Below are 15779 nucleotides of genomic sequence, written 5' to 3'. Positions count from 1 at the left end.
AAGCAGTGGTATCAACGCAGAGTACTGAGAAAAGATCCGCCCGACAGTAGTGGTGGTGAGACGAAGCCATCGAGTAGCGAACTTGCAGCGGCTGGTGTAATGGGGACTGCTACGGTGAATTCGACGTCGCAGGGAAAAGGGACGAAGAGATCACGTAGATAGTAAGTATTTGAAAAAAGTTTTTGAGACATTAATTAGAAAAAATCTCTTCGTCAAAGAATAGATATAAGGAGCGACAGCTGTAAAAATTAAGAGAAACTTTTCATTCGAAAAATCTCAAGACGTGTAAAATGTGTTTGATATATTATTAATTCGAAACTTTATTTGGGATGATTCGGAAATGATTATACATTCGACTTTCAAAAATTTGCTCTTGAACTAACTTGCTGTGTCTTTGAATAACCGTTGTTCGAGCGCTGACGAAGACTGCGACGATCCTGGTACTAAAGCAGTGCGCGAGAAAGAACGTCGCCAGGCCAACAACGTGCGTGAAAGGTTAGTGAACACACGCAGTACGCACTTTGTTGCATCTTGATATACAAAAACTATTCCCGTCTCTTCCGTTCTTCTCGTTCCCATATCCCCATATACGTACATGTCGCTTACAATATGAGCGATACGTGTATATATCTCTACCGCCGAATGTAAGATACGAAACTTCACTTTATATTCTCTCGGAGAGAATCCCTCTACATAGTCGTATGCATGCCTTAACGAGATGTTATTTGCGATAAGCAATAAACTACGAGATGTAATAAATTTAATGATTCACAAATGATGGGAAACATGTGGCATGTTTACGGTTTTGTTACGACATCAAGGATCCTGCAATCCGAAGCTTCCTTCATATCCGTTGCACTGTACATAAGGCCCGTATTCAGGCGTGAAAATTAAAATGTTTCTGGTTAGAAGGACAGAAATGAGATGAGACAAGATGAAATCTGTTAACAGCTCTCTCGTGCGTACCTGCAAATCAGTTTCATTTTAATTCAGCTGCAATTCGGTCCCTAGGCATGCTATTTTTCGTTTAGAACCGCACTTATTTTGCATCATTGAACGTTGCATCAAGAATTGCTCAATTGTATAGATTTTTTCCCCAATCATCGCATTTTCTTTATTTTTATTATATCCTTTTCAAATAAAAGAATATGTTATATTTGTAGACTGATAAATCGACTTATATATGGTATACTCGTCATACTCGTATTACTTAAATTTTCGAATATTATTATAATTGTCATATTTTTTTTAAATAAAAATTGATTACATTGAAACATTTTTTCCCAATTGCGTATAATTAAACATCTATTTTAACGTTAATAATATGTCTTCGATTATGTTATTCGACTATTTTATTTTTTTATTAATTTGTCATTACACCATTCAAATTCTATAATCCTATATAATACTGTCAATTATAGATGTCGTATACATTCTGAATTTTCTAGGTAACAACATCAAAATAGAAGATCTGCATTTTTCGATCCACAATCATTGTACTTTGATTGACATGATTATTCGTCATGGATTGTTTATTCTGTGCAAAGAATACGGGCCTTTAAATTCGTACCTACTTACTATCCACAATTTCAAAATTGTGAAACTATCTGCGTGTGTTCATTATCATATCGCTTGTATATTACAAAAAAATATATGAAATCCGCTCGAACAACAACTAGATAATTAGATATCAGCAAGTCGAAAGCAAATTTTGTCGCAAATTGCGACTATGTGTCACTCACATTAGTAATTCAATTATTGTCAAATTTAAATGATATAGGCTAGAGAGTAAGTTATGAAATAAACCAGGTGATTAATCGCGTATTGTTATTGCGCAACTGTTGTTCGAGCGCCGAGGACGAGGATGATGATCCCGACATGAAGGCACAAAGAGAGAAAGAGAGGCGGCAAGCAAATAACGCTAGGGAAAGGTAAGATCAATGATATGCGCAGTGGATGTAAGAAATAGATTTTAGTTGATCCATAGTAATGTGATCAATTCTGGGATAAGTCAATGGTAACAACGGCCCGTATTCTACGCATACGTGACATAACAACACAACATGAATTCTAAAATTCTGATGACGAAAATAAATGACATGTTTTTCTTTGTATCATTTTATGAGATCGGCATGTTCATACATATACACACAGGATGGGTCACATAATCAACAATTTGATATCTCAAGAATTATATGATCAATATTAATCGTTCTAGTCTTTTTCGAATTTTTTATAGATCCCAGAGACGTTTAAACTTTATGCCAAGATTAATCTCCCCCTCTGACCTCCCTAGAGAGTAAAGCGAGAGGCAACTCCAAAATCTCAAAAGGGTGTCTATGTTAAAAATCAATAATTCCCATAATGTACATATTGTACATTATAGAAAACAAGCAATTTTTGTCTAATCTTGACATAGATTTGAAAGTTCCTGGGATCTATGAAAATGGAGAACAGAACAATTAAAATTAATAGCACAGTTTTTGAGATATTAAACTGTTAACAGTTATGTGGAATACCCTATGTGCGAATGTGTGTGTATAATTTCTATGTCACACATGCTTATATAATTGTATTTCTGTTAACCAAAAATTATAATAAATATGTGATATTTTGTTTGTACAATTATATTTCTTCAAAACTTGAATTGCACTATACTAACATTTTCTATTGTATATGTGACAAGAATATTTCTTGAAAGCTTAATGTGCATAATAAATGTGTAAGTACATATGGCATAAAAGAGATGTAACATTATTAAAAAATATAAAATTATTCTATTCTCCAACACACATTTAAAAAAAGAAAAATAAATATTTTTAAGAAAGTAATTTAAACATTGCAAATGTCTAAATTTTATTTTTCACAATAGGATACGTATCAGGGACATCAACGAGGCTCTAAAAGAACTTGGCAGAATGTGTATGACGCATCTGAAGACGGACAAACCTCAAACGAAGCTTGGTATTCTCAACATGGCTGTTGAAGTTATAATGACACTTGAACAACAAGTCAGAGGTACGTGTGTCAACTTACATGTTTATCGTTAATTGTTGTATTATATTAATATGTATTAACACTCATGTATTTAATGTATTCTTTCTTTGTTTAGAACGGAACCTTAACCCGAAAGCTGCGTGCTTAAAAAGAAGAGAAGAGGAAAAAGCCGAGGATGGCCCTAAGTTACCAGGCCATCTTGCAGCGCACATAGCACATCCGCATTCTCATCCACATGCACACTCCCAACCACCCTTCCCCACATTACCTGTAAGATTTTGTTAAAGTACAATTTATTATATATATATAAAGATGTATATGAAATATTGTACTTAAATATATATGTATATATACATATATATATATATATATATATATATATATATATCTTTGTTTCAGGGTCCACAACCTTCCCTTCAGCACAATCCACCACAACCGCAGTAGCAGCGGCTTAGTGGCGGTATCATTCTGTGTTAAGGGGTAGATACATCTTAAAATCGATAACAAATTTACGAATATGACTTGCATATCTACATAGAAATTTTTTCTGCTCTCATATAAGTTGTAGAAGTGTGCAAAAAATTATGAATATTATTGTGATGTGCTGCATTGGTGGAAAAAATAAAACAAGAGGAGAATGTAAAAAAATTGTTCCACCCTTTATCATGTGGTTTTAATATCTTTATTACTGTATTAATATATTAATATGTTATATATTTTAATATTATTACAATTGTTACTATTATAATTATTCGCATAAAATCTGAATCGCGCTTTGAAATCATGATTTATCTATTCATTTTACAATATGTGTTTCAGTATTACTGCAAAAGTGGTACATAAGAATAGCCATAATTTTTTCGCAGCACGTCTCCAACATGCAGTTAATAAGAAAAGTTGTATGCTCACACAAGCATAGTGCAAGTAGTTTTAAGAGGCATCTACCCCCTCAAGGCGGCTTCAAATTATTTTTATAAATAGCGGAAAGAAAAAAAAACACAAAGGAATATGGTTCCTCTCTTTCGAGATATATAATGTGTAGTACGATCGAAGTTTTATTAACGGTCGGACTTCGCTGCTGACTCATGTTAAATTGCCCATTTTTGTGTATACACTACCGTTTACGTTATAACGCGCAATAGGTAGGAAGAGAACTCGAGTTGGCTGAAAACAGAGTCACTGACTAAAGATAAAGATAAAGACAACATATTTCCGGTTCGATTACAGAAATTAGGTATACTTTACTTATCTAAATTGACGAAATCGGCAAATTCCGATGATTGAAAGCCTTTTGCAAGTTTTATTCATTTTTTATCGAATATAGCTTGTTATACCGGTGTAAATAACATATAGATTATGTTGCCTTTATATTGATCATTAGACGTTGGCAATACTGTATATAGAGATTATTGTTTACGAGCGTTCAGAATATGAATGTTGAAGATGCTAGCGGTTCGTTCACGCTCGCGGAAAACGCCACCCTGCAACTGACTCGCGGTGTGATAAGAAAATCACATTCCGATACTTGCAGCTTCTTTCTTGACACATACAATTTTATTGAAAACAAAGAAAATAAGTCTTTTTTTTTCATTTCTTACGTTCTTGAAAAAAACTCGCTTTTAAGCTAAAAAATATATATTACTGAATCATAATCCAACATATATGATACTATATATAAACTATGTAAAAACATATATGTTATATTTATGGATTTGAAATATATCAATATTTTGGTTGGAAATTATCCAATTTGATAAAAAAGCTGCAATTTTCAAATAATAATGAATATTTCTTGTGACATCGCGTTACGTAAAATACTCTAACTTTTAACATCAATACTATTATTATCTGACAAAAATATGAAAAGAAAGATGGCTGCAAAGATACCTTATTTAACAAAGTTATCGCATATATTTATTTTATTATTTTTCAAGCGTTTTATGGCTAGAATTTGATCATGTACGCCATTTAAGTGCCATTTAGAACTCTCTTGATTTTAATATCAAGCTGGATATTATTAAAGCATTCAATTATAGTTTATATTAAATATAATTTATATATCCCTGCTATTACATGCAGATTATTTTTAATCGGTAAGCCATTTTAATTTTTTTGGATTGTATAAAATATTTCTATAGTAACTGTTGGAAAAAATAGCGTGAACGATCCGTATCCAAAACCGAAAGCGTACTTTATAAGAAATAACACTATAAGAGATAACATTCGCGCATTTCAATGAATAATTTGTTTTATTTTATTTTGATAATCGTTCGGACGATCTTTAATTTAAGAATAATGGAGGATTTTTAATTTAAGAAGCCATTTTAGAACATCCTTGAATTATATATTAATCAATTTTACTAATTATATATATTTTTTATTATCTGTATTTTGACACAAAAAGATATAAATTAAAATGGATTAGATTGTTTTAATACAGCAAAAAAAAAAAATGAAAAAGATTGGGCAGTAAAAACATGCACAAAAGGAAGCTCTAAGAAATTTAAAATTATTCAAATTGTACGCTTTGTTTTCACAGCAATTTGTTATGATGAGTGCGTTGCAATATATCATTAGCATGAATTGGGATACATTTATATATTAGACGTGTGTATTGTGAAAAATATTACAATGCTTGATGCGAAATGCACCCTTATCGTGACATATAATAACATATGTTCAAAGAATATACTTTGCAATTACGTTACATAATGTTCTTCATTATCGATGTTACTGGAGATAAAAAATTTTACAATGGCATTCACTGGTTTTGGTATATTGTCGATTCACTCTGAACCTTTTCGGACCATCGGGGTGTTCCTCTTCCTGCGCTATCTTTGCCACTGATCATTTGGGCAAAATTTCTGTACTTATATGTACGCGATAAAGTGAATATAGATGAAACAAATGGAATAAATAAGCTTCGTAAGACGTGTTTAAGATCATTACAAACACAATTCAACTTGCACAAGTATGAGAAGAGACAAACCAATCCCAATCATAATCATGATTAATTATTATTAATTATTATTATTATTATTTTATCAGTTAATTACCGCCAATGAGATCTTTCGTGAAGGAAAAAAAAAAACGAGACATTTTTGTTTTTGAACAAAAATATAGCTCAAACGTATCTGTACCACCCAGTTGCCATGTATTTTAATTTATATTTAAATTTTTAAATAAATTTTATTGAAAAAATGAAAAACCCAACAAAAACGCATTAAGTGTCCGTGTTTACTTTGCCTCTTTTCTGCTCTACTTTCTTTTCCCCTTTCTGTTGGTCTATTGAGAATATTCTCTTGCACAATGTACACGTGTAGCTATATTTTTCTTCAAAAGTATGAAAATGTTTCAGAGTTTGAGAATGGAAAATTATACAAATATTATATGATTCTGTTCAGATTCTGTGACAAACCTTTTCCTTTATGTCATTCGAGAGCTAAATTCATATCAAACAAACATATGTCAAACACATATCATGTATATTTATTGTAGTTATTGTACAAAATATTGTCTCTTGATTAATCTTTAAATGTCATATTTTTAAATGACCATTTAAATTAATTTTTAAATGGTCTTTTCTTTATCGTTTTCGTATAGCCATGTTCTTCTGAATTATATAATTTAATCATAACAAATTGTTTACAAAATTATATAATACTTATAAAATTATATGATTATCTTAAGCAATAATATGCTGTGTATGCGGAATTTTGTTCAAGATCAAGCTTATATAAGTTAGTTACCCTTTCCTGCATATAGATATCTATACAGGACTTTCAATTTTAATAACAATTAAATGTTTGTCTCATTCACATGAGATATGACGTGCTGGAAAATTTGTATGAGTACTCCGCAGTTAAACTTGCACAAATGTGGAAATGTAAAATAAAAATCATTCTATGATTGTAAATCAAATGCAATTATACAGATGGCTAAGAAATATTATTAATACTCTAATGTAATATTTGATACAATATTGACATTGTAGATATATTTTTATTTTCTGATATTTTCAAATCAGTCAACGATAGCAGACAAGAGAATTAATAAGATTGTTCTAATATTGATTTTTATAAGCTGTAAGCTCGTTTAAATATTTTCTAGGAAGTACTTATCGTAAAATCACTTTTGTTCTCGATCAGGATCTATAGACAAGGAAATCTGATCGGCAAGAACTCGCACAACCTCGCTCCACGTTTAATTAATAATCATTAATCATGCTCCGTTGCTTCGGTGCGACGTTTTATAATTATAAAATCATGCTTAATAAAAAAGAGAGAGAGAGAGAGAAAGAACGAAAAGAAGACGTAACGATTGTACATTGCGATAAACTACAGAAAAAGCCGCTCACGAACACTAATAAAATACACGATCACACACTTGTATTCGCGAAGGTAATCATGTAAAATAATAACGACAATAAATAGCTCGTAAGCCAGTCTAAGCTAGACACTTGTCGATAGTCGTAGATAGTCAAAGTGAAGCTGAAGAGCGAAAACACCGTTTATACAGGGGGGGATTCGAAGTCCAAATCATCGGCCATAAAGGCTCCTTCACACAGACCTTTGTACATGAAACGAAATAATTATGCTCTTAATGGCGTTATTTTCGAATAAGTACATATCGAGGATATCAAGGGGCACCGCATTTTCATTTGATATAACGAGTTGGTTGATAAATTCCGATAAAACATCAATTTATAATTATTGTTAAGCGTAAATAACAATGAGAAAACGTAAGGAATTATTCGTTGCAGTCTAATTGTGTAAGGATTCAGTTTTATTGGTACAATTGCGAATCGATAATTATCATATCATGTAAGGTGTAACTATATTAGATATATAATATTGTATAATATGTAATAAAAAGGATTAATGCGTAAGAGTGGGTTGTAGACAGTTTGTGTGAATGGGCCTGAAGGATATTGAAACCGATCTCTTCGACCCTATATGCGATTAAAAAAAAATGCGACTATTATTATTAACGAAGTACGAAATGAATATATAAATATATAAACTCTTCTCTTAACAAAAGAGAGAAAGAGAATAAGCGAGAGAGCGCGAGAAAGGGAGAGAAAGAAAGAATGTGAGAGAGTGAATAAATGTATCGATTGAGAAAGAAAAAAAATATGTAATTATATCATTACTATATATAATATTACTATTACACTAATATAATAAATGTGCCATTTTTTTCCATAATCGCAGTGTCGCCTAACGTGGATTCTTGGCGATCAGTCAAACTTCTTCTTTTCTGTTTCTCTTTTTAATATATCATTCTGATATATATACTATTTGCCATCATTTGTTTTTTTTTCTTTCTCACTCGTTATTTTATTTGTATATTGTATTCTCAGTATTTTAGACAATATATTTACATTACGTTTTACGTTTTGCTCCTATGATACGTTTCGGTTTAAGTTTAATTATACTTCATTATACACAAAACTTTACGATTAGCTACATTATGCACAGTATGTAGATACTTTTAGACATTAACGAGTACAGCACGATTTGTACTTGCTCATCGTCTCTAACTGATGACGAATACATTTTATGAACTATTGCAGTACACATACGAACATTTGTAGAGTCCACATACTTTGGGCTTTATATTTCTCGTACCTCATGTTATACAAGACAAGATCAACGCGTTACAATTTTCATACGCTACATGTGATCATTTCTTTACGAAGAGGGAATAAAAACGCAAACGGAAATAAACTTATTAATTTAATCTGCGAGATTGTGCGTAACGACAATATATTATTCTTCCCAATTTCATTATCATGTAATAATTCATCGTTGCGTGCGATGTGAGTAATTTCATCGATGGTAAAAGGCTAATTTTAATTTGACCATTTCTCAACTCTCACTTTGCATATGCGCGGTCTTGTACATTACTGTTACAAAATTATTTACACGACCGCAATATTAGCGGTCTTCTATCTAAAACCGCTCTCGACTTAATGCTGCGTAGATGAATGATTAAGAAACTCTATTGCGCGAATTCTATTCAGTGGTTTTTAACCGATGACCCGTGTTTATATGCATGACCTATATCCTATATGTAACTCGCAGGATACGCGTTGCTGTTTTATCGTTCTTAACTTTGTTCTTACTAGATATGGAAAATTATAATGTTTCGTAATTTTATTTAATCAAAAATGATTAAAAAAGTTTAAAAAAGAATATGGATTTATCGTGTGAAAAATTTTTGAGATAGTTATTATTGATATGATATTTAATATAAATTACTAAATCATTATACAAATATACATGTATAATGTATCAATCATTTGTATTAGATCGCAACTATACAAATAATTATAGTTTTTTAAATGTTTTTATTTCTAGAACCTCGTTTCATAAAACATGTTTACTTGAATATTTCTTTATCTGATTGCATTTATTTATTTTATCGTACATTAAAATACATATACATGATTCATGCTTGATAACAACTAGAGACAATGCATATATAAATCTTATTTGCTTTATTTTAATACGTTTTTCTAGATCAATGTATTATCTAATACTTGAAAATATAATTTACAATTTGATAAGATATATAAGATATATGCTATTATTTTTGTGTGCAATTGATAAATTTCTGTATTAATTTTAAAAAGATTATTAACATAGAACTCGAAGATTATGCTATAAATTTTATATATATATATATGATTGATATTATTGTCCATGTGGCGTTTACAATATAGTTACCGTATTATAGTTTAATTTTTGTACTAGTTCCATCTTATCCAATAGACTTGGCGATGATTAGATCAAGTTAGAAAAAGACCGATCCAATTGTAAGCATTACTTTTACTTCCTGCTCCACGTAAGTTACACAAGAAAACTTTCGTTATAATGAACGTCTCGATTCTCTATTTGTTAGAAACTATCTTCTACAATACTTTTAAATCTTAATGGAAAGTTAATTAGAGAGAGATATTATATTGTCACAGCCATATTGAAATTCTAACATATTTTGCCATCATATTTTTGCAGAATGTGATGTCATGTTTTATAATAACATTCTTTATAATTCCTATACGGAAGCGAGGCGTTGCTTATAGAAATCAAAGAAACCGCCGCATTTTTTCACGAGGGGCTGCTAATTTTTGTCTTAATAATAATACGAATATTCATTATAATTTCGACAATTTGTTTTTTAATGATATGTAAACTATAATCCGAATGATTACGAACCAGCCAAATAATACGGTAACGTCAATCCAAAACATGGGCTTGAACATATCTAACTCTTTTAGTATCATTGATGGTACCCGAAAATGGCAATAATTTATGTGGCTCGGACAATATAGCTTTTCTCGATGAAAGCCGTAAACCGCTTGCACTATGCCTTCGAAAGCGTATCTCATGAAGTTCATATAGCTAATATAGTAAAGGATCACCGGCATATGATTGAAAAAGATCAGAAAGCCAGATAGACACAACATTGCGCAAACGGTAACAGCTCCGAAGAACGTGCCATTAATGGGATTGAAAGTTGCACCCAGAGCCAATCCTATGCCATCCGAGACGATACTCGTCAAGACTATGATGAGTAGAAACATGAAGAACCGATGCCATTCCATAGGTTGGTTGGTTAATACGTAAGAGATGCTCGAGTAAAAGAAACTGGATATTATGTGTAACGGCAGAGTGGTCGCCAGAAGTGCTATGTAGTAAGTCTTCAGTTTGTACCAATTGTTGAAGCACTCCTTCCTCAGGATGCCTATTTCCGAAGGAAACTTTAGCACGGCTGGTATCAAAGTAGTGTACACTATATATATAACGCTTATTATCAGAAAACCAAAATTGCTAAAGGTCTTGCTGCTGTCATCGCCGGTGTGTTCAAATAGCAAGCCCAACAGAATAGCCACGAAGAAGAGGAGAATTGTTTTGAGGTAAATTATCGTCCAATCTCGGTACATTAACAACATGGAACGACGTACGAGTATCATGAATCTTATAATTTCGGAGGGAGGTTTTATCGTTGAAAGTACCTGTACGTCCCGCTCGTCGAAGGACGCTTCTTCGATCACGCACTGTTTTAAAGGTGTCAAGACTCTTTGACAATGATGTTTGGCCATCGCAATCAGCTGATTATCGCAATTTCCGTATTCTCCGTTGACTACGTCTAGCATGTAATCCGCAGGATTGTGATATTTGGGACATTGGAAGCCCTGCCGGGCGAAATGGCTTACCGTATTGGCGGGCGTACCGGCGTACATACATTCACCATCGACTATCAGGTAGATATAATCAAACATTTCATAAATCATGGCACTGGGCTGATGTATGGTGCAGATGATCGTTCTGCCATTCTTCGCTAGGGTTTGTAATGCGGAGATGCACTGAAAGGACGCCAACGTGTCCAGGCCGGTGGTCGGCTCGTCCAGGAACATTATCGGCGGATTATCGATCAGTTCTAGAGCAATGCTAAGCCTTTTCTTCTCTCCTCCACTGAGCCGGCTGATCATAGTGTCCTTTGTTTTTGTTAGATTTAATCTTTCCAGGATATTCTCGGTCAGTATCTGCCTGAACTCATGCGTCACATTACCAATTTTCAGACAGGCCGCTATCATCATGCTCTCCTGGACAGTGAACAGATCGTACAGATAATCCGTCTGCTGAATGTAGCACGAGTCCTTTTTGTATTTGTTCCAATTTTGTGTACCCTTGTTGCCGATATAGTTGATCTCTCCCGTTAATCGTCCCTGCTGGAAACCATTCAGGATGTTGAGTAATGTGGACTTGCCGGCACCGGATATTCCCATGACGGCAGTCAATTCTCCGGCTTTGAAGATTCCGTTCAGGTCCTTTAAAATCTGTTTCTTTTGCCCGCAATATCCGATTTCGACCTCGTACGATAGATCCTTGAATTGGATATGGATCATTCGGCTCTTCTGTGTGGCAGGTTTATATTGCAACATGGTTTATCGGTTTAATTGACCTACTGAGAGAATCCGTTGCGTGTCTCTTTATTTTCCACCCGCTTTCCTTGTTTCCACCAATCCACGCTTATCGCCGCAAAAGATACCGCAAAAAATTCCGTCTATCTGGTTTACAAAACAAATTGTGTACATGCAATATACATATACGTAATATATATATATATATATATATATACATACGTGATAACGGATCCACGATGCGATTGCTTTGTTATAATTGCAATTGAATTGATGTCAGTCCCAGTTTCAAAATGTTTTGGCGTCGTATTAATAATCTTGGACACGATAACGGGATATAATTATAATTATAAAGATTTTCTCTGAATTTTGATACACTTCTCATAAACATAAAATATTTTACAATTTATACAACTAATATCACTATCACCACTCTATACATATACATACACGAGTCTCTGATAATTTATTTTTTCTTCTATGTTGCTCAGTAATGCGATTTCTCACATAATATTTATTTTATTCAACACTTACAAAGCATATTATACACTTTGTATATCGTGTATGTCATATCTCGTATCATTCAACATTCTTGTGGAATTCTTTCAATGGAATTTAGCTGCTCTTTTACAAATGGATTGTGATTTCACGCGCAATATTTTTTCAACAGTTTCCGTGATCTTTAGCAATTGTTATTTCAATCATATTCTGCAATTTCCTCTTTGCTTATCTGCAATACAATAACATTATATTATTATGTTTACATTTACATTTCAAAAAATGAAAATTCTCGCCTCATCATTTGATGACACTCAATATCGCAACAAGAATGATTAAATACAATACATCGTTATATGTGGCTATAATTTATTAAATATATTTTATGCAATAACCAAAAATTTATTTGTCGATAGTTAATGTTATAGCTAAATGTCACATGCATTATTAAAAATTAGAATCATATATCATATTATATATTATTAAATGAAATAGTATTTGTTAAATTTCTAGAGAATATTAAGATGTCTAAAGACATTTTCAAAATTTCTAAGAACACGATGAAACGTTTTCAAAATATCTTTAATATGTCTTTGAGATATGCATGTTGTCTGGGTTGTTGAAATGAAATCTGTCTGATTTATTCGGATCTTTTTATTATTATTATTTATCTTTTTTTTGTGTTTTGGAATATATATGTTTTATTCAAGTTATAAATTATCGCGAGTTGAGATACTATTAATTTTTTCTAAAGTAATCATTCTTTCTTATCATTAACGATAATAGTAATGGCGCAATGGATTACATTTTTTACATAATAATAATTTACTCTAAAAAAGTCGAGTTAAAATCGCTGACACTGTATAAGATTGTAGAACATTATCTATATGAAACTTGGAATGAAATATTTCAACACGTTAGGAGAATATAAATTTTTGAAAAATTATTTATACACGTGCATTGTGCAATGTGTTGGGAAAAAAATTGGAATGTACATTGTAAATGTGAATTAAAAATTATAAAAGACTCTAAATTCGAAGCCATTAGAAAAAGAAATATTTTTATGTTTAATTTTAAGATATTTTTAACTTATAAATCTAACTTATCAGCGTTGTTGCGAGAAGTGACGTTTTATTAAATAATTTAAATTCCAACTATTTGCAAATCTGATAAACTGATAATCTTTTTATTGATATCGCTGATAATTATTAGTTTATTAATATTCAAAGACAAAATTTTAATCACTTATCTTTTTAATCTATTTTTTTTTTCTTTCATTAAAGAAATAAAATATTTATTTTTCTCGAGTCTGTGCAAAATCTCTGAAAAGTATTAACAGGATGCTGAAGAAATGATCATACATATTGAAAAGATATAATTTTGAATATTTTGCTGAATCATTGAGAAATATTCTTTTGGATAGATAAATTTAATAAAATTGTCATCTGTGTTTTGTACCCGTAGAAATGTTTAAGGAAAAATATTAATAATTTATCGATCCTCTAAAAATGCTTCCTTGTCTCTCAATGTCAAATATGCGCGTTTTAGTCCTTGACAAGTACGCTGATCCTTTTCGCAAGGTCGACGAGTTTCTTATTTGCAAATAACCTTTCGGACCGTTAACCTTTGGAATGTTAATTTATTCACGCGAAAATCAATTTACTCGAAACGATTACATTTTTTAAGTATATTTAACAATATAGTATTTTATTTCTTTCCTTTTCTCTTTGTTTGTATAATGAATGTTTGTTACATAGTAATTTGTTACTTTTATATAATGTGACAAATTACTAACAATTACATACAAATTCTTAACAATTACGTACAAATTTTGTATGACAAACAGCAATAATAACAAAATAAAAGAAATATAAGAGAGAGAGAAAAAGTGTGTTAAAGAATAAGTATTATCGAATAATGGAACTAATCAAATCTAAATAAACTATAAATCAACTAAATCTTGGATAATAATCTGGATTTAAACCTAATAATAACGTTGAAAAAGCTTGCTTTTTTCAATAATGAATTATTAAAAAAGAAAGAAAAATTTACGCAGATAATGGTAGCTAATACTGGTTCGATTTAATTGACAAAAATAAAGAGGAGGAAGAATAATCGCTGTTGTATAGACACACATCTCGGCGAAAATAAAATAATCTTTTGAACTTTGAACCACATATTTTGACTGTTTAATCTGATAATGAGCAATTTATCGAGGTTTTTTTTTTTAAAGAGAAGAGGGATTAAACATTCGCAAATAATAATTAATTAATTTTAACATAATAACATAAATTACTACCGATGTATTAGTAATTTGTTAAATTAATGTGTATACATAAAAAGATGTTTAATATCTGAATATATTGTCATTATTAATTCAAACGGGGAAAAACCACTTTAGTATATAAAAGTAAATATAGTAATCGATAAATTACACATAAAAAAGATGCTATAAGAAAGAGTAATGAAAAGAGGAAAAATGTATCTTAAAAAAGATAACGATATAAGGAATTGTTTGAAGGAATTGAATCGAATATATTTACAAATTTTTTTAAATGATTCACACAAATGATGAGTGTTGTATAAAATCCATTTAAATTATGTACAAATTTATACGGAAAACAAATTGCGTGTTTCTCCTTTCTTTCTCATTTAACTCACTTTTTTTTTTTTCAGTTCATGTCATTTTTGCGAATTCGATCTATTTACATTAACTGACAAGCGTCATCGCACACTTACCGTACAATGAAGATTCCATCGACGTCTTTGCGATTCCTGCCGATATATTCCTATTATTCGCTGTTGAGAATTTTGGTAAACTTAAAATCGGGAAACTGTTATGTGCAATTGGTCAGTATACCTGGCCAAACACTTGAGTAACCAGCCAATAACGCAAATTAAGCAAATAACACAAAAAGAGACTGTCGGTTATAATCAAAATGCGTAATTAAGATTCCAAAGGAAGATGCCTCTTACGAAACGTGGTGTCGATTGATTCGATTCGGCGTACAAACGAGCGTCTGATTAATGCGCTTATATTAGATCTGTCGGAGCGTGTTGTGTGTCTCGAGTGTTGGTGGCAAAGTGGCTGAATACTTCACATTGCATTCGTCCATCGGCAATCTTCTCCCTCCGATGCGAACATAGTAATCCTTCCTCTTTGAGACTTCGCTTTTTTCTTCCGCGAATATCTATAGTGCCGATTGCATGACAAAACTTGTGAAACCTGTTTTAAGCGTTGCCTCTTGATCCTATTCTGCCAATGCATTTGATGGACAATGCGCTTTCGTTGTCCTTGAACTAAAAATTTGACGTCAATAAAGTTAATTATTTTTTCACGCAACTTCTTAATTTT

The 15779-nt window shown here is 31.6% G+C and overlaps 1 protein-coding gene and 1 pseudogene across 1 annotated transcript in view; one reads left to right on the top strand and one right to left on the bottom strand.

Annotated features, from left to right (window-relative positions):
* Positions 1 to 8746, top strand: part of LOC138941265 (protein daughterless-like) — a 128163-nt gene extending 119417 nt beyond the window's left edge. Inside the window, exons 13-17 of the mRNA XM_070310772.1 lie at positions 21 to 161; positions 406 to 495; positions 2873 to 3018; positions 3113 to 3267; positions 3397 to 8746. Of these exons, the coding sequence (XP_070166873.1) occupies positions 21 to 161; positions 406 to 495; positions 2873 to 3018; positions 3113 to 3267; positions 3397 to 3441 (577 nt within the window). The 3' untranslated portion in view covers positions 3442 to 8746. The remainder of the gene's footprint in view (positions 1 to 20; positions 162 to 405; positions 496 to 2872; positions 3019 to 3112; positions 3268 to 3396) is intronic.
* LOC138941262 (ATP-binding cassette subfamily G member 4 pseudogene) lies at positions 8093 to 15554 on the bottom strand (annotated as a pseudogene).
* Between the last annotated feature and the right edge of the window lie 225 nt (positions 15555 to 15779).

This window comes from Polyergus mexicanus, unplaced genomic scaffold, assembly GCF_030449975.1.
Source record: "Polyergus mexicanus isolate NDT 795.1 unplaced genomic scaffold, iyPolMexi1.0 SCAF_18, whole genome shotgun sequence".
In the NCBI taxonomy this organism is placed as follows: Eukaryota; Metazoa; Arthropoda; class Insecta; order Hymenoptera; family Formicidae; genus Polyergus; species Polyergus mexicanus.
Note: the sequence above shows the minus strand (reverse complement) of the source record. Positions and strands in the feature narration are given on the sequence as shown.